Source organism: Lissotriton vulgaris, unplaced genomic scaffold (genome assembly GCF_964263255.1).
Source record: "Lissotriton vulgaris unplaced genomic scaffold, aLisVul1.2 SCAFFOLD_1876, whole genome shotgun sequence".
NCBI lineage: Eukaryota > Metazoa > Chordata > Amphibia > Caudata > Salamandridae > Lissotriton > Lissotriton vulgaris.
The window spans coordinates 140,205-160,382 of NW_028245941.1; the positions used below are offsets into that span (position 1 = coordinate 140,205).

General features: G+C 53.5%; 1 protein-coding gene across 2 annotated transcripts in view; it reads right to left on the reverse strand.

The window, feature by feature from the left end:
• LOC147666222 (cullin-9-like) overlaps positions 1-20,178 on the reverse strand; it is a 326,973-nt gene that overhangs the window by 8,946 nt on the left and 297,849 nt on the right. For both annotated transcript variants that reach the window (XM_086949198.1, XM_086949199.1), the window contains exons 28-29: positions 3,450-3,597; positions 3,097-3,299 (exon numbers count right to left, since the gene is read on the reverse strand). In XM_086949198.1, coding sequence (XP_086805324.1) covers positions 3,097-3,299; positions 3,450-3,597 — 351 coding nt within the window. The remainder of the gene's footprint in view (positions 1-3,096; positions 3,300-3,449; positions 3,598-20,178) is intronic.

A 20,178-nucleotide genomic window follows, 5' to 3' on the forward strand; every position in this document is an offset into this window, starting at 1 on the left:
ATATCGTTACCGAAGGTAAGGGACTTGTTCTTCTGATGGACACTTTAACCTGCAGATTCCTCACCTCCTCCCATGTGGTGGGTCTGAAGGTGTGGTCAGATACGGAAATCTTGGAACATCAACCAAGCAAAATGGCCAACCCTTTTCACTTCAGAGATGCCCATGTCACCACGGGTCACATCCCTGCAGCAGAGACCCCCTTTCCCTGCAAGTGCTGGAGTTGAAGAATGAGCATGGGCTGAATGAATGAATGAATGAAAAATGCACAGATTATCCTAAGAGTGTCCTCTTGTGGTAAATGCAGATCACACATTGATGCAAAAGATTACCCAGCATGAAATGAATCTCTTTCTGACCACCTTGCCGTTTTTGCTGCCTACATACCCAACAAAGAGCTTGTCACTGGTCCTAATCTTCATTCAGTCAATGCAATCATGGAACATGCGGAGAGGGTCCAGTCAATGTAGCCTCACCTTCACATTGGTAATGTGGGGTGGAAAAAGACATAAGGAATGGTAATGGATTACTTCTGATGAAAAGGGGTCACCACCGTAGGCAGGAAAGATGCTTTGGTCCTCAAGACCAGTTTATCTCAATGGATGCTGGTTAAAGGGGGATCCATCCAAAGGTGGATCATCGGTCACTACCTTGGTCACTGCTGGAGGGAGATAAAAGGACATCCCCAGTGTGGGCTGCACCTCCATCGACCGTCAGAGCAATTCTGCTGACGTGTTTCAAGAGATCCTGATGGTGTCCGACAGATTCCCATGCGCTGGGAGTACGGCTGACAAAGGCACTATTGGAGAGCATGCATGTCAGCGTGTACACATGACCAGCAGGATGCAGGGAATCAGTATCCCTAGCAGGAGACAAACTATACGGACAGGAACCTGAGCTCCCACGTGAAGCATCGGTATCATACCCTGAATGTTCTGGATCGTCTGCGGAGGAGAGAAGTCTTGTGTTCAGTATTGCCCCAATGAACATAAGGTCACAGAGGGCTCTAAGTGAGACTTGGGCACCTTGAAGACAAAACTGGATTCGAACAGCATGGATGCTCATGCATGTCAATGGTTCAACACCAGCTGTGGGAAGCTCCCCTTAAGCAGCCAATCGTCGGGTTATGGGAACTTTGACATCCCTGACCTTCTCAGGTATGTCACAACCACTGCCATCACCTTGGGAAAGACTCAGGTTGCTGATGCTAACCGAACAGGGAGGTTGGGGAACTGGCAGTGAGTGAAACCTACCACGTACCGCAGGTACCTTCTGATTCCAGCGACATAAGCACCTGAGCCAGGTCTCACTGACGTCAGCACACTGCGGTGGCGCCTATATAGGCACTTGCCACTTTCGGCATGGATGGCGCCACACGGAGTCAAACAATGCCACCTACTGGCACACAGGGGTAGTGCTCACGAAAACAATTCCAGATCCATTCTCACACTGGGGACCATGTTAAGGTAGGAAATCCGAGGCTAGAAGCCTCTATCAGATATTGCAACATAGGCAGCCATGAAGTCTGTTTGCTTTCTAATCTTGCTGATGGGAAGGCATGCTTGAATACATGTGAAAAAGTATGTCACGGCCATCAACGTTTAATGTAGGTTATGGCCAGCATGCTTATATGTTCTTCGTCTAGAAGCAAGTTACACTTTAGACTGACTAACTTAGGGAAGGACATATAAAAGTAGTTTATTAAAACATGTACCAAGCAAATTTACCTTTCAGAAAGTGAAACTCTACAGGGAAGTGCCGATCACCGCCCCCCCTCCATGCAGATGAAGATGAGAAACACCCAGAATAGTCTATGTTAGGGCACTTATTTGGGGAGGTCCTCACTGTTTTTAAACCCCTATAGAACCAAATTGATTGGAAGTATCACAAATAGTGTTGTTCCAGTGTTCACTTATAAGTGTGCTGTATTGCCCACAAACACATAAATGTAATATTTTATTTCATGTAATGAAATATTATATGCTTTTTATTCCACATTAAAGGTAATTTAAATACATGGAAATACCAGGAATTAGAGACGTACGCGTCTATTAAAACACATGAAACTGCAAAAGCAATTTGGCAGGCATTGTTGGAGTCCTAAAGAAAGCCGGAGACCAGTTTTGGGCTGTTACAAATGGGTGAAACATGTAGGAAATGTTTAACAGATGCATGAAATTTAGTCTTCATTACACATCTAGAATATATCTAGTTTTAACCGTGGCAACGGTATTCATTGAACAAAAGAGATATCTTGGGTATTTTTTAAATGAAGAACTGGATCCATGCTATTATCAAGACAAAAAATGATTTCACAAGTTTCCCACAGCTGTTGAGCCCAACTGAGTGGTACATACCTACTCTGGCGAGGAGAAGGCACCTATGATGAAGCATGGCACTATAAACTGAGGGTAAAGCCTACTCTCCTAATCTATTTAGGTGTCTGCCGTGTGATAGGTGATGACAGAAAAGGTTAATCCCAGACCCTGGACCCACATACCAGCGAAGCACAAATGCATCAACACTGCACCAATTCATGAGACCCTGGAAGGCGGGTGGTGACGTGATGACTGTCCTCTATCTTTTTCTGGATCCCGCCTGTGTCGGGCCTAAGGTGGTATTCCAGCACAACGAAGCAGGGACACAGCTCTTCGATGCTTGTCATCGGGCAGAGAACCAAGAGCATCAGAATCCAAAGATGATGAGCGATGGTCCCCACCTCTTTGGCAAATTCCTTCCTGCTCTCTCAATTTCCTCCTGGACATGTTTTGACTTTTTGAGCACAATCTTTTTCAGTCTTTGTGCCCTGTGAAGACTGTCTCACAAACAGTGATGGCATGATGTATTTGGAGAGAATGCGTTAGATAAAAATCAATGTACATAAATTGACAATGAATAAAAAGTAACTCCAAAACGCGTGATTGCGGCTGGCTGTGTGCAAATCGGAGTACAATTCAGCCAAATCGAAGGAAAAAGAGTGAAACCCAATCTTTAGGGAACCCTGGCTTTACAGAGCAACAAAAACAACTGCCAAACCACTGCCAAAAAGGTAACTGCAGTTCTCTTTGAGGAGGTTCTTTTTGTACTTTGCTCACTCACCTTTAACACCAGGTTGTCGATGTGCATCGCCTTCTCCTCTTTCAATATCTTAACGATCAGACAGCAGATGATGTTTCGCTTTCTCTCCAGCATGGCGCCCTCTGCATCCTCAACATTCAGGTATGTCTGGTTTGGCAGCAGCCACAACACTGACTTCTGCTTGGCCAGCTTCGTGAGGGACGCATCGTTCAACCGCAGAACACCTGCAGCGACAAGTCAAACCAAAAGGGGTATATAACCATCAGATAGCCAGCCAATCATGAGTTCCTGCAGAGCAGCATCCTGTAAAGGGGAGATTTAGGGAGACAGCCACGTAGTGTGTGGCACCACTGTTGGAGAACACCACTACATACCTTTCGGAAGGAGGCCTTTGGTTTTGTTTTTACTCTTGCTTTTGCTCATGGTTAGGATGCCGTCTTCTCCAGTCAATGGTGCCAGGGCTTGGATAAGGAGGGCTGGAGGCAGACCAGTGGACTGCAGAAGGGATTCCACATTAAGAGTCTACAGGAGAGCAAACACAGAAAATATTACTGGTTACGTTTTGAGGGCCTGTTGTACAAGTGTAAATCAAACACAAAACAGCACATTCTGTAAGAACAAAAAACGGACATGCTATTCAGGGAGAAAAGAATGTAATGGAGAGCGCCCATGACATTAGAATCTACAAATAAACTGCAAACTGTTCAACAAATGCAAAACATGTTAATACAAATCAGCACTGTCGTCCCACACACAAACAATGGAAAAAGATGTGGCCTAATGGTGAAAATTGTCCACTGAGTAACAGGAATTCCAAATTAAAATCACAGCTCATCTGCTTCACCATATGTAACCATATAATGCGATCAATGACCTCACCTCAGATGCATGTTCTGCCAAAACTGCTAACATTATACAGAAAAAGACCAACACATTCTCACAGAATCAATAACAAACTCTTGTCACGACAGTAAAGAACAAGTTACTTACCTTCGGTAACGATATATCAGTAAGAAGCATGAGTTACTTACCTTCTGTAACAATATATCTGTAAGAAACAGTAGTTAGTGTTAGATTCCTTACCTTTGAATATCCCCAGGCGTCAGGCTGGATCCGGAAAGTTTTGCGTAGCAGTACCCCTGCACGTTGGTAGGAGTCGTCTGCGGTTCCGCGTCCGTCGTCGGCGTCGTGCTTGCCGAGATGACGTAGTCGGAGTACTCCCCGAGATGACATCGTCGGAGTACTTAGACGCCGCCCTCGCGCTGACGTTAGTTCTTGTACATAGCTTTCCGCGCCAGGAACACAGAGCCATGCCAGAGACCGAAACTGGTGCCATGAAAACTAGGGCCATTTAAGGAAAATACCTTAACCCTAGATGTCGGTGCGCAGAACGGGGAGGATGGGTGGGGCGGGAAGGAATCTAACACTAACTGCTGTTTCTTACAGATATATTGTTACCGAAGGTAAGTAACTTGTGCATCTGAAAGAAACAGGTTAGTGTTAGATTCCTTACCATAGAATAGATACATCAGCAATACCAAACCGGGTGATGGGTCTGCGAACCAAGATCACGCCAGAAAGTCCTGGAGAACGGAATGGCCGAAAAAGCCATCTCTCCGGACTTGGCTGTCCAGGCAGTAGTGCTTAGCAAACGTGTGCAGCGAGGCCCATGTAGCTGCCTGACAAATGTCCTACAAGGGGACTCCCCGACCCAGGGCAGTAGTAGCCGCCATGGCCCGAGTGGAATGGGCCCTCAGCCCAACAGGAGGCTCCTTTTTCGCCAAGGAGTAGCAAACCTTGATGCACAAAACGACCCACCAAGAGATGGTCAGTTTGTGCACCGCCCATCCCTTTTTAGTGCCCATGTAATCAACAAAGAGCTGGTCGTCCACCCAGAACTGGCATGTGCGGTCGAGATAGAAGGAAAGCGCACGTTTTGGGTCCAGACGGTGGAGCCTCTCTTCCTCCTTCGAGGGATGCGGAGGCGGAAAGAAGGTAGGCAAGGTGATGACCTGCCTGATATGAAAGGCCGTAACCACCTTGGGCAGGAAAGAAGGACAAGTTCTCAAGACAACCTTGTCCAGATGGACAGAAAGGAAAGGAGGTTTAGAAGATAGAGCCTGGATCTCACTCACTCTCCTAGCAGAGGTGATGGCAACCAGGAAAGCAGTCTTCAGAGAAAGAAGACGAAGAAGGCAATTGTGAAGTGGCTCGAAAGGAGCGCACATCAAATAAATTAGAACAAGGTTCAAGTCCCACTGAGGCATCACGAAAGGTACAGGAGGAAACGTGTGTGATGCCTTTTAAGAATCTATTCACAACAGGGGACTTGAAAAAAGAAGGCTGATCAGGAAGCCTCAAGAAGGCGGAAATGGCAGAGAGATATCCTTTGATAGTGCCCAGAGCAGAGCCCTGCTGGGCAAGAGAAAGAAGAAAGAGGAGAACCTCTGAAAGGGGGGCAGAGAGTTGATCCACAGCCTTTGCTGTGCACCATGCCACAAATTTGATCCACCTGCAGGCATTTACCGATTTTGTGGAGGGACGCCTGGCTGCCAGAATCACATTACAGACTTCGGAAGGCAAGTCAAATGGCCTCAACTGCCGCCGCTCAATCTCCACGCATATAGGTGGAGACTGGACAGGTTCGGGTGGAGGACCGTCCCCTGCTGCTGCGACAGAAGGTCTTCCCGAAGAAGCAGACGAATCGGGGGATCTACAGACATGCTGAGTAGCTCGGAATACCAGAATCTTTGTGCCCAGTCCGGAGCCACAAGGATGACTTGGGCCCGGTCGGGCCTGATCTTCTTCAGCACTCTGGGCAGAAGTGGTATAGGCGGAATGGCGTATAACAGATCGCAACTCCACTCGCGACGAAACGCTTCTCCGAGCGAGTGCCGCCTTGGAAACTCCAACGTGCAGAACTGATGACATTGCGCGTTCTCTTCAGTGGCGAATAGATCTAACCAAGGCTCTCCCCACTGCTGAAAGAGGCCTTGCGCCACATCTGAGTTCAGACGCCATTTGTGATCCATCATGCACCGGCGGCTGAGTTTGTTCGCCCTGGCGTTCAGGGAACCTGCCAGGTGTTGAACCACCAGGGTGACGCCCTGGTGTTCCAGCCATTGCCAGAGGCGCAGAGCCTCCTGACAAAGGGTCCACGACCCCACCCCGCCCTGTTTTTTGGAGTACCACATGGCAGTGGTGTTGTCCGTGAACACCTGCACTACACTCCCCCGGACAGAGGGGAGGAATGCCTTCAGTGCAAGTCGGATCGCCCGCAGGTCCAGAAGGTTGATATGCAGCCGGGACTCCGCCGGAGACCAGAGGCCTCTGATCTCCGCCTCCCCAGCCCTGGAGGGACGCATCCGTCACAACTACGTGCACCGTTCGGGGTAGGGAGAGGAATCTGCCGCTGACCCAATCGCGGTCCGTGAGCCACCACTGCAACTGTCTCGCAGTGCCCTCCGAGATCAGGACGTGGTTGGACAGGTTGCCCTGTTGCTGGGCCCACTGAAACTTCAGGTCCCACTGCAGAGCCCACATCCGCCACCGGGCGTGACGCACCAGAAGGATTCAGGAAGCCATCAGCCCCAGAAGCCGCAGCGTCAACCTGACCGAGATTCGGGATAAAGGATGAAAGATCGGAATCAGAGCCTGAATATCCCGAACCCGCTGTTCGGGAGGATAAACCCGAAACTGCGCCGAGTCCAGAACCGCTCCGATGAAGAGGAGCTTCTGAGAGGGACACATGTGTGACTTCGGCACATTGATGGAGCACCCCAGCAGGTGTAGGAGGTCGGCCGTAGCCTGGAGGTGGCTGACAACTGTCTGGGGCGAGCCCGCCTTCAACAACCAGTCGTCGAGATAGGGGAAGACTGAAATCCCTGATCTGCGTAGATGAGCTGCGGCCACCGCCATCACTTTCGTGAACACCCAAGGGGCGCTGGTAAGGCCGAAGGGGAGCATGGTAAACTGAAAGTGCTAGTGGCCTACCGTGAACCGCAGGTAGCACCGGTGCACCGGCAGGACGGGGATGTGGAAATATGCGTCCTGCAAATCCAACGCCACCATCCAGTCTCCAGGGTCTATGGCAGCTAAGACCTGAGCCAGTGTCAGCATTTTCAACTTCTCCTTCCGGAGGAAGCCGTTGACGTTCCGGAGGTCCAAGATAGGGCGTAGTCCCCCTTTGGCCTTCTGGGGCACCAGAAAGTAGTGGGAATAGCAACCACACCCTACTTCTGGCCCAGGAACGCGCTCGATGGCCCCCTTGCCAAGAGGGCCGTAACTTCCTCTTGCAGAAGTTGCAAGTGATCCTCCGACACGCAGTGGTACTGCGGTGGCATGGCTGGAGGGGTCGCCTTGAAGGGGAGGAAGTAGCCCCTTCGGACGATTTGCAGCACCCACCTGTACGATGTGATGGTGCTCCAGTGGAGGAGGTGATTGCGAACCCTGCCCCCACTGGCGTTGAATAGGCCTGAAAGCACGGACTAGGAGGGCTTAGAGGCGGATGCTGCGGGGGTGGATGTGGACTGGCCTCGCCGTTGTCCCCTGGCACCGCCACGGCGGTTACCACTTCCGCCATCACGCTGAGTTTAAGTCTGCGGCCCGTGGCTGGCTGGACGGGAGGGGGCGCCCCCTTCCTTGGCCACGAAAGGGGCGAAAGGCAGAAGTTTGCTGTCGCTGGCCCGATAAGCCCAAGGACATTGGCCATAGACCTGGAGTCCTTGAAACGCTCAAGCGCACTATCTGCCTTGTCACCAAAAATGCGACGACCATCGAACAGCATGTCCATGAGCGTGGCTTGGTCATCGGCCGAAAAGTTGGCGGACCTGAACCAGACATGGCGACGAACTGCCAACGTCGTGGAAATCGCTCTACCCAGCGAGTCCGTGGTATCCAGTCCACATCGAATGGAGTAACGTGCTGCATCCTGCCCTTCCGCAAGGGCTTGAGCAAGCTTAGTCCGGATCTCCACCGGGCACTGTGGCAGCACGACCGCAACCGTATCCAACAGAGAGTAGGTGTAATGGCCCAAAAGGCAAGCGGTGTTGACAGACCGCAGCCCCAAACTAAGCGAGGAGAACAGTTTCTTACCGAACTGGTAATACCTTTTGGATTCCCGATCTGGTGGGGCAGTCGGGAATGCGGTCTGGGAAGTGGAGGCCTGGATAACCAGACTCTCACACAACGCACACAACTGCAAGGAACTCTTCAACATCGTGAAAGAGCTATCCAACCCCAGCGCAGGTAACAACGACATCACCCCATCGCAAGACCTCTGCAACTCCCTCGCCTCATACTTCCACAACAAGATCGCGGACATACACAACAGCTTCAACAACCAACCAACGCACACCACGACCGAACAACCACCCCCCACCACCACCCTCCACGCCTGGACTCCGATCAGCACCGAAGACACCATCCGCACGATGAACTCCATCCACTCCGGATCTCCGACCGACCCCTGCCCTCACCACGTCTTCAACAAGGCCGACGCTGTCATCGCACCCCACCTGCGAGACATCATCAACACATCCTTCAACACCACCATCTTCCCTGAGAGCTGGAAGCACGCCGAACTCAGCGCTCTACTCAAGAAACCCACAGCGGACCCCACCGAACTCAAGAATTACCGCCCCATCTCGCTCCTCCCGTTCCCAGCCAAAGTCATCGAGAAGACCGTCAACAAGCAGCTGGCCGCCTTCCTGGAGACGAATGGATCCCTCGACCCCTCACAGTCTGGCTTCCGTGCCAACCACAGCACAGAGACCGCCCTCATCGCCGCCACCGATGACATCCGAGCCCTGATGGACAACGGAGAAACAGCGGCCCTCATCCTCCTAGACCTCTCCGCGGCATTCGACACCGTCTGCCACCGCACCCTAGTACAGCGCCTCAGCAACGTCGGTATCCAGGAGAAGGCTCTGGAATGGATCATCTCCTTCCTCGACGGAAGAACACAGAGAGTCCGCCTACCACCGTACAAGTCAGAGGCCACCGAAGTCATCTGCGGCGTCCCTCAAGGATCCTCGCTGAGCCCCACCCTCTTCAACGTCTACATGAGCCCCCTCGCGGCCATCGCACGCCAACACAACCTCAGCATAATCTCCTACGCCGACGACACCCAGCTGATCCTCTCCCTGACCAACGACCCCGCCGCCGCCAGAGCCAACCTGTACGAAGGGATGAAAGAGGTAGCCGAGTGGATGACGACCAGCCGCCTGAAACTGAACTCAGACAAGACGGAGGTCCTCATCCTGGGCTCTTCACCCTCCGCCTGGGACGACTCCTGGTGGCCCCCCGCCCTGGGCACCGCACCCAAACCAACAGACCACGCGCGCAACCTGGGCTTCATCCTGGACTCCTCCCTCTCCATGACCAGGCAAGTCAACAACGTCTCCTCGGCGTGCTTCAACATCCTACGCATGCTACGGAAGATCTTCTGGTGGATCCCCACCGAGACCAGGAAGACCGTCACCCAGGCCCTCGTCACTAGTCGACTGGACTACGGCAACGCCCTCTACGCCGGCACCACCGCCAAGCTTCAGAAGAGACTCCAGCGGATCCAGAATGCCTCAGCCAGACTCATCCTCGACATCCCACGAACCAGCCACATCTCCGGACATCTGAGAGACCTGCACTGGCTCCCCGTCAACAAAAGAATCACCTTCCGCCTCCTCACCCACGCACACAAAGCCCTACACGACCAAGGCCCAAGCTACCTCAACAACCGAATCAACTTCTACGCTCCCAAACGCCACCTCCGATCGGCAAACCACGCCCTCGCCGCCGTCCCCCGCATCCGAAGAGCGACTTCAGGAGGAAGATCCTTCTCCTACCTGGCCGCCAAGACCTGGAACGCCCTCCCGACCGACCTGCGCCTGACCCAAGACCACCTCTCCTTCAGGAAGAAGCTGAAGACCTGGCTGTTCGAGCAGTAGCGGCACCCCCCTCCCCCCAGCGCCTTGAGACCCTACGGGTAAGTAGTGCGCTCTATAAATGCCATTGATTGATTGATTAACTCTCCGGGGTGGGGTGGCTGGACAAGAAGCAGGGGTCGCAAGGGGCCGGGCGGTGGCGTCGGTTCACGTTCCGATCTACAGGAAGGCCTGTAGCAGGCTTGGACCAGGTGCCCATCAGAACGTCAGAGAGGGCTTTGTTAAACGGCAGCAGAGGCTCAGAGGGGCATGACTGCGGTTTGAGCACCTCAGTGAGGAGGTTAGTCCTCAGGGCCGCGACAGGGAGCTCAAGAGCAAGGCCTTGGCTGCCCTTGTCAACACCACACTGTAAGCAGCCCCCTCCTCCTTAGCCACGGTAGGAGGGGAGACAAAACCAGTGTCAGGGGACGTGTCCAGACCACCGGCCTCCCCCAGCTCAACTGCCTAGTCCTGAAACGACTGGCACTCCTGTGCCAGTGGGTCCTCAGACCCCTCCCAGTCCTCCTCGTCATCCATCTCCTGAAAATCAGGTACAAAAGATGGAGCCGGATCATAGATAGGTTGCTCATCTCTCGGCGTCGAATCCGGCGTCGGGAGACGCCAATCCAACGCCGGATCCGGATCGGGGCTGGGACCGGGGACGTCGTCGTCCGGATATGGTGTCGTAGGCGACACCCTCGGGGTCGGCGCCAGCGGAGAGGTCGTAAGGTCAACCGGCGACGACCCGGATCCAGGTCTGGATCCTTCGGGGTCCTGCGGCGTCGGGGCCGGGCCGAAGCACCTGACGGGGCCGGAGCCACTGGCCTGCTAGGACTCCCAGACGGACCCGCGGGTCCGAAGGCGACCCGGCAGGGCCCGTCGGAGGAGAGAGGTTCCTCATGGCCACGAAGAAGGCCTGAATCTCCTCCGGCGTCGCGTGCAGCCAAGGGACCAGCAGGTGTGGAGCTGGACGCAGCGCTCGCGGCTCCGACGGAGCCGTGTGGGCGGTGTAGCCCGAACCACCGGCCGCGTCACGCGAGCGCCAGGGGGAGTCAGAAGAGCGATGAAGCCTCTTTGGCTTCTTAGAGTGCCTCGACTTACCCGAGGACTTTGAGCCTGACTAGTGATGGTGACTCGTCGAGCGACGATCATGGCTCCGCAACCGTCCCTCGACCGGGACCTGGAGCGGAACGGAGCCGACTGCTGGAGCTCGAGCCGCTTGCGGGACCGCTCCCGTCTAGCCTTCGAGGTCAAGGCCCGGCAGTCGGGGCACAAACTATCGTCAAGGTCGGCCCGAGACAGTAAAGGCACTGACGGTGGGGGTCAGTTACCGACATCAGTCGATGACAGGCATCGCAGGGCTTAAACCCGGGCATCCCTATCGGCACCGGAGTCCAGTCCGACTCGAAAAAAGAGATCAAAAGTGATCAAAAAAGTTAGTCAAAAGTTGACTAGGAGTACTGCTTTTCCCGGATCTGCGCTTGCTGACGCGGAAAAAAGAAGAACTGACATCAGCGCGCAAGGGCGGCGTCTAAGTACTCCGATGACGTCATCTCGGTGAGCACGACGCCTGTCGCGGAGCCGCAGACGACGCCTACCGACGCGCAGGGGTACTGCTGCGCAAAACTTTCCGGATCCAGCCTGACGCCTGGGGATATTCTAAGCGATACCAGAGGGATGGACGGAGCATTTGAGCAAATCAAACACTCACCCCCAGTCAACTGATCTGGGTCTAATCCATCATCATTCTTTAGCTCACTTCACACCCCCAGTTCAGACATGGCCATATGCAAATCAGTCTGACTCTGTGCCTCATGGGAACAATCCAGCCCGAACTGCCAAGCCATGTCTTCCCTGGACCGGAAACAAGCATTGTTAGACCTGGCGCCTTGGCGTGAGTCTCCCTTCCTTTTTTTGCTCATGTGCCTCACATGTTTTACTGGTGTTAACTGCTCAGAGCACTGTGCCACTGCTAATCAGTGCCACAGTGCACCAGGAGTGCCAGGGCTTGTAAACACAAACGCTGCTGGTGGGCTTGCAGCACTGGTTGTGCCTCGCACAGAAGCGGCCTAGTAAAATATGTCTAAGGTCTGCCATTGCAGAACCTGCGTGCAGTCTGGTACTGTCATGCTGCCTGTGCAAGTGCACCTACTTGCCAGTCCCTAAACCTTCCCTTAACTTCATATTAGTCACCCCTATGGTAGGCCCATGGGCAGGGTGCATTGTAAGCATAAGCTAGGACAAGCCCTGATGTGTGTGGCATGTCCTAATAGTGAATCACAGCCAATTTCGTTTTTCACTATTGTAAGGCTAACTGTTCTCTTAGGCCAAGATGGGCTGCTGGAATTATTACACTCTATAATCCTAACAGACTCAGAGAGCATGGTAGAAAGCCAAGTTTAGTATGCCTGAACTCAGAATAATAAACTACTACTTTTAGTAAAGTTTATTTTATTATCCTGTGTTTGCAAATGCTACTTTTAGAAAGTTAGTATTTGCTTGCCTAACCATTTGAGCCCGTCTCTGCTAGGATGTGTATCTGCTGTCTGGTTTCTGTGTGTGACAGGGCTGGGGGTTCCAGGACACACGCTGGGGCTGACAGGTGGTGAATAGAAAGATTACACCAGGAGGAATGGGGGGAGTGCCCCTTAAATCTGAATAAGGCTGTGCTCTTCCACCTCAATGCTGGCTCCACCCCCTGGGGGGCGGCTGATGTCTCTGCCCTGCACCTTGTAAAGAGAGAAGGGAAGACTGTCAACAGAGTACTCCTGGACTGTACTTGTCACCACAATGCTGGCTCCACCCCCTGAGGAGCGTCTGATTTCCCTGCCCTGCACACGGAAAGAAGAAGCCAGAGTCTGCAAAACAAAGTGCTCAAGGACTGAATCGGATTAGGCAAAGGCCCCCCTGGCCTGAGAGAACAAAGGATTTTGTGTATAAAAGTAGGAGCCCTGCTCCTAAGAAATCAGATCCTGTTTTTGAGCCAAGAAGAAATCTCTGCCTGAGGAGGAGGAATCGGGAAAGCTGAAGGAGAAATACTGTCCCTGTCCTGGGGGATTGGCCTGCAGTGGTTGCCTTGCTGCCAAAGGAGAGAAGGAACCTACAGAGACTTGCTTTTTTTTGCTAAAGAAACTTGTGCTTCAAAACGATCTGCAAGGGCTTGGAAGCGAGCTTGCCCCCTGACCAGAGTCCCGGGATCATTGGACTCTCGCAGCCTTTCCTGACGAGCTCCCGGACATGTGCCCGACCCCCCTTCTGGGCCGCTGGACGCTGTGACCCTAAGTGCGCCTCAATCCCCCTCGAGTGTGCAGCTTGTGCCTGGCCGCCCCACCACGGGTGACTTCGCTCTGCTGAGCCGTGTCTGTCCCGTCCTGCTTGGGCCGCCCGCACCCTGCCTCCTCCTTCCCGCCGAGCCGCAATGTTCACTCGCAGCCCCTACCGCCAGAAGTGAGCTCAGGAGCACAGCGCGAGGCCCGTACGGACCGAACGCTCGAAGCGTACCGACCGCACCGCATCACGCTCCTGAACCCAGGGACCGCGGCGCACAAAGGAGCCTGCCCGTACGCACCGTACTGGCCGCTCCGTGCCGCCCGGCTCGCAGCACGTCCCGAGCCCCAACGAAAGGTACAGTTCGTACACCGCACAAAGAAGCGAACCTCCTGCAACCCGCCCCGTCTGCCTGCATCAACGCCAGCTCCTCGATCTACACCTCGGAGTACCGACGCCCACGAGCCGGAGCTCGCACCGATCCAGGCCAACAGAAGCCACTTGCATCACCTTCGCTTTTCTGAAGTGTGCGGCACGAACCCTGCAACTTAAAGGTACTGTACGACGACTTGAACTGAGTCTGTGTGCGCATCGGACCGCAGAGTCCGCAACGTTTAGTTAACCCGTTTGTTAGGTACGATCTTCCACGAACAAGCCGCACAGCCAGCGCAAAGCGCACTGAACAGCAGAACTACGCATTTATTTAAAGAACACCTAACCTAAACAGTATTGTGGCCTCATTTGAAATGTGAATTGGTCTTGTATTTAAGCCTGCTTAAGAGATATATAAAGAATGCTTAACTACTAACGCCATGAAGTTTAGCCTTGTCTGCTCGCGCCACACTACCTAGAGGGTGAGCAGGGGTTATCTTTAGGAGTAAGTCCCTTGCCCTGACTAGAGGAGAGGGTCCCTGTTTGTCCCAAGTACTCACCTGTGCCAACCAGAGACCCCCAAATCTAACAAGCATCCCCGGACCGGTTTCGGGTTCATAACCCTCATCTGCCAGGATATCTTGAATCCAGTGGCTTTGTTCGCCCTAAGTTGGCAGGGTATGCCCAGACGTGGGTCCCATGCTCACTAAGCCACTGGAGTCAAGCTATCCTGGCTGATGACAGCTGAATAGCAAGAAACCGGTCCCAGGATGCTTGTTTCCGGACCAGGGAAGACATGGCTTGGCAGTTCGGGTTGGACTGTTCCCATGAGGCACAGGGGCAGACTGATTTGCATATGGCCATGTCTGAACTGGGGTGGTGGAGTGGGCTAAAGAATGATGATGGATTAAAACCAGATCAGTTGACTGGGGGTGAGTGTTTGATTTGCTCAAACGCTCCGTCCATCATCCCCTTTGGTATCGCTTTGTTCGCCCCAAGTTGGCAGGGTATGCCCAGATGTGGGTCCCTTGCTCACTTTGCCACTGGATTCAAGCTAGCCTGGCTGATGATGGCTGAATAGCCAGAAACCGGTCCCAGGATGCTTGTTTCCGGTCCAGGGAAGGCATGGCTTGGCAGTTCGGGCTGGACTGTTCGCATGAGGCACAGGGTCAGACTGATTTGCATATGGCCATGTCTGACCTGGGGTGGTGGAGTGGGCTAAAGAATGATGATGGATTAAACACAGATCAGTAGACTGGGGGTGAGTGTTTGATTTGCTCAAACGCTCCGTCCATCATCCCCTTTAGTGATATTCGAACGTAAGGAATCTAACACTAACCTGTTTCTTTCAGATACATAGGTTAGTTATAGATTCCTAACCTTAGAATTATCCCAAGGCGTCAAACTGGATCTGGATAATTTTTTCGTCAGCAGTACCCCTGCGCGTCGAAGGGTGGCGTCAGTCAGCTCTGCGTTCCTTGTTGGCATTGTGATCGCAGGGATGACGCGGCAGATACTTAGACACCGCCCCTCCACGCTGACTTCTGTTCTATATACAACTTTCCACGTCAGAAGCGCAGAGCCATGCAAGACTTTGACCAATGGTGCACAAAAATAGGGTCCTGAAAGGCAATCCTTAACACTAGAAGTCAGTTCGTAGAACGGGGAGGATGGGTGGAGCGGAAAGAAAACTATAACTAACCTATGTCTCTTACAGACGCATTGTTACCGAAGGTAACCAACTTGTTCATCTGAAATAAACAGTCAGTATAGATTCCTTACCTTAGAATACATACCCCAGCAATACCAACCCTGGAGATGGGTCTGCGAACCAAGTTCACACCAGAAAGTCCTGGAGAACAGAACGGCCAAAAAAGCCATCTCTCCAGACTTGGCTGTCCAGGCAGTAGTGGCTAGTGAACGTGTGCAGAGATACCCTCGTAGCTTAGCTGCCTGACAGATGTCATTGAGCGGTACTCATCGTTCATAAGCAGTAGTAGATGCCGTCGCCCTGGTGGAATGGACACGCAGCCCCACTGGAGGCTCCTTCTTTGACAAGGAATAGCAGGCCTTAATGCACAAAATGGCCCACCCGGAGATGGTCTGTTTGTGCATGGCCCGCCCGTTCTTGGCGACGCGTAGCCCACAAACAGCTGGTCATCCACCCAGAACTGTTTGGTGCGCTCCAAAGAAAAGGAAAGCGCCCGTTTTGGATCCAGACGGTGGAGCCTGACTTATTTTTTTGAAGGATGCGGAGGTGGAAAGAAGGTGGGCAAAGTGATGGTTTGGCCAATGTGTTAAGAAGTAACCACCTTGGGAAGAAAGGAAGGGCTGGTTCTTAGTACAACCTTGTCCGGATGAACAGCCAGGAAAGGAGGTTTTGAAGAAAGAGGCTGGAGCTCACTCACTCTGCGAGCAGAGGTGATGGCAACCAGAAAAGCAGTCTATAAGGTAAAATGTCGGAGAAGACAGTTTTATGAAGTGGCTCAAAGGGAGTGCACATAAGGTAAGTCATAACTAAGTTCGAGTCCCACTGAGGCATTACGAGGAGAATAGGAGGAAAAAGAGGAGTAATGCCCTTGAGGAAGCAATTTACAACAGGGGACTTGAAAGGAGAGGGCTGATCAAGAAGCCTAAGAAAGATTGAAATGGCGGAGAGGTAGCCCTTAAGCGTGCCCAGAGCAGAGCTCTGCTGGGCCAAAGAAAGAAGGAACAAGAGAACCTCAGAAAGAGGGGCAAAAAGGGGATCCACAGCCTTTGCTGCGTACCATGCCACAAATTTGTTCCATCTACAGGTGCATACCGTTTTAGTAGAAGGCTGCCAAAATAACATAACAGACTTTGAGAGGCAGGCCAAACGAAGTCAGCTGCTGCTGCCCCAATCTCCACGCGAGGAGGTGGAGGCTGGACAGGGTCGGGTGGAGGACCGTCCCCTGCTGCTGCGACAGAAGATCCTCCCAAAGAGGTAGTCTGATCGGAAGATCAATGGCCACGTATAGCATCTCGGGATACCAGACTCTTCGTGCCCAATCCGGAGCCACATGCACTTGGGCCCAGTTGTGCTTGATCCTCTTCAGCACTCTGGGCAAAAATGGTATAGGCCGAAAGGCGTATAGAAGACCGCAACACCACTCGCAACGAAAAGCGGTCCCTAGCGAGTGCCGCCTTGGAAATTCCAACGCGCAAAATTGCTGACTTTGTGCGTTCTCTTCAGTGGCGAATAGATCTAACCAAGGCTCTCCCCACTGTCGAAAGAGACCTTGCACTACCTCCGAGTGAAGATGCCATTTGCGATCCATCATGCATCTACGGCTGAGTTTGTCCGCCCTGGCGTTCAGGGAACCTACCAGGTGTTGAACCACCAGGGATATGCCCTGATGTTCCAGACATGTCCAGAGACAGAAAACCTCTTGACATAGGGTCCACGACCCCACCCCGCCCTGTTTGTTGCAGTACCACATGGCGGTGGTGTTGTCTGTGAACACCTGCACTACTCTTCCCTGGACGGAGGGGAAGGAATGCTTTTAGTGCAAGACGGATTGCCCAAAGCTCCAGAAGATTGATGTGGAGCTTGGACTCCGCCGGAGACCAGAGGCCTCTGATCTCCGCCTCTCCCATGTGACTGCCCCATCACAGAAGTGAGCTCTGGTTAGGGAAGGGAGAGGAACCTGCCGTCGACCCAATCCTGGTTCGTTAGCCACCCTTGCAATTGGTGTGCAGTGCCCTCCGAGATCTGGATGCAATCTGACAGGTTTACCTGATGTTGAGCCCACTGGAACTTCAAGTCCCACTTCAGAGCCCCCACATGCCACCTGGCATGGTCCACCAGCAGGATGCAGGAGGCCATCAGGCCCAGTAGACTGAGGGTCATCCTGACCGAAACCCGTGATAGAGGTTGAAAGATCGGAATTATAGGCCGAATATCCCGGACTCGCTGTTCGGGTGGGGTTACACCGGAAACTGCATAGTGTCCAGAACCGCTCCGATGAAGAGGAGCTTCTGAGAGGGAGTCAGGTGCGACTTTGGCACGTTAATGGAGAACCCCAGCAAATGCAGGAGGTCGGCCGTATTCAGGAGACGAAAGACGACAACCTGGGGCGAGCACGTCTTCAACAGCCAGTCGTCGAGATAGGGGGAAGACTGAAACTCCTCATCTGCGCAGATGAGCTGCAACCACTGCCATCACTTTTGTGAATACCTGAGGGGACCACGGTAAACGGAAAGTGCTGATGGCCTACTGAGAACCGCAGGTAACGCCGGTGGGCCTGCAGGACGGGGATGTGAAAATAAGCGTCCAGCAAGTCCAACACTACCATCCAGTCTCCAGGGTCGAGAGCAGACAGGACCTGAGCCAGTGTCAACATCTTGAACTTCTCCATCCGGAGGAAGCAGTTGACATTCCTGAGATCCAAGATAGGACGCATATCCTTGTCCTTCTTGGGGACCAGAAAGTAGTGGGAATAACAACCACGACCTACTTCTGGGGCAGGAACGCACTTGATGACTCCTTTGGCCAATAGAGCAGTAACTTGTTGTTGGAGAATGGCCAGGTGATCCTCTGACCTGCAATGGAATTGAGGTGGCATGGATGGAGGGGTTGTCTCAAAGGGGAGGGAGTAGCCCCTTCGATCTATTTCCAAAACCCACCTGTCTGACACATGATGTTGAGCCAGTGGGGGGGGGGGGGGGGGGGGGGTTGATGGTGAACCCTACAGCCCACTGGCGAAGGATGGGCCTGAAAGGTCGGACTACCAGGGCTTGGAGGCTGCTGCAGAGGGGACGCTGGTGGACTCGCCTGCCTGCTGGCCTTCCAAACCACAGTGTTGGGATCCAGGTCCCCGGCCACGCAGAGGTTGGACAGCTTGCACAGGCCTGTGGCTCTGGGCGAAACGTGGTGGGGCACCGCTTCTGTAGCCACGAAAGGGGAAAAAAGCAGACTGCGCACGGTAGGAGGTGGAAGCGAGGCCTAAGCATTTGCCCGTAGTCCTAGAATCCTTAAAGCGCTCAAGTGCATTGTCTGCCTTATCGCCAAAAAGGCGATGGCCATCAAAGGGCATGTCCAAAAGTGTTGCTTGGACATCACCCGAAAACCCAGTTGACCTCAACCGGGCGTAGCGTCTCAGTACTACCGACGTGGATATCGTCCTGCCTAGTGAGTCGGCGGTGTTCAGCCCATACCGGATGGCGAACTTCGCTGCGTCTCTCCCTTCGGCAACAGCATAGGAAAGCACGGCCCGGGCCTCCTCCGGGCACTGTGGCAGCACCTGCGCAACCGTATCCTACGCCGAGTGAAAGTAACAGCCCAAGAGACATGCGTGTTCACCGACCGTAGTCCTAAACTGGAGGAAGAAAACATCTTCTTCCCAAGGTGGTCCAGCTTCTTGGATTCCCTATCAGGGGGTGCGTTGGGGAATGTGCACTTGGAAGTCAAGACTTGAACCAACAAGCTCTCAGGGAGGGGGGGTGTTGGGAGAGGAAAAAGGGGTCGACCGGTGGAATCGGGTAACCATCATAGCCATCATAGTGTTGGGCTTAGACCAGGTGCCCAATAGGATGTCTGTGAGGGCCTCATTAAAAGGAAGCAGGGGCTCCGAAGAGTCAGCTGCAGGCTGAAGCCCCTCGGTCAAGAGGTTAGTCCTGACTGCTACCATAGAAAGCACAAGGTTTAGGGCCTCAGCCGCCCTACGCAACACCACTGCATAAGATGCACCTTCCTCCATAGCCTTGTGGCTATGGAGGGGAGAAAGCATGCCAAGTTCTGGGGATGTATCCAGACCACTGGCCTCACCCAACTCCTCTCTCCAGTCCAGTTCTTCTAACTGGTCTGCTAGAGGGTCCACAGACTCCTCCCAGTCCTCCTCACCCTCCTCTGGTAGCCACTCAGGGCGATAGGGAACACCGGGGGAGAACAATGGTACAAAAGTACTGGTCAGCGCCGGTCCCGACGTCGGTCCGGCTGCGCGTCTACATCGAGGGGGAGGCCGAGGTCGCAGTCGGCTGGGGACACAACCGGCGTCGGAGGCCGTGGAGGTGTCGTCACTGGATTTGCGAGCTGGATGAGGTGTCACAAGGTCGACCAACGCTGATCCGGATCCAGGCCTGGATCCATGGGGGCCCTGCAGTGCTGGAGACAAAGCCGCTGGCATCGAAGGCCTAGAGCCCCCAACCGGAGCGCAGGTTGAGTCGGGCAGCCCCAAGATGGAATGCAAGGCTATGTAAAAGTTGCGAAGCTGGGCAGGGGTCGATCTGACTCCTGGAAAGGGAGGCAAGGCCGGATTCGACCCAACAAGCTCCACGGGCAGAGCCGGACAACTACCTTCCGCTTCCAGCGTCGGCCGACGGATGAGGAGAACGCGAAAAGCGATGGTGCTTCTTTGCCTTCTTTTTGTGCTTCGACTTACCCGAAGACTTGGATGAAATATGGTGGTGATGACTCTACGACCGGTCCCGCGACCTCCCTCTCGACCGGGACCAGGAACCGAGAAGCTTTCGGGATCACTCCCGCAAAGACTTTGGGTTCATGGCCCGGCAATCTGAGCACGAC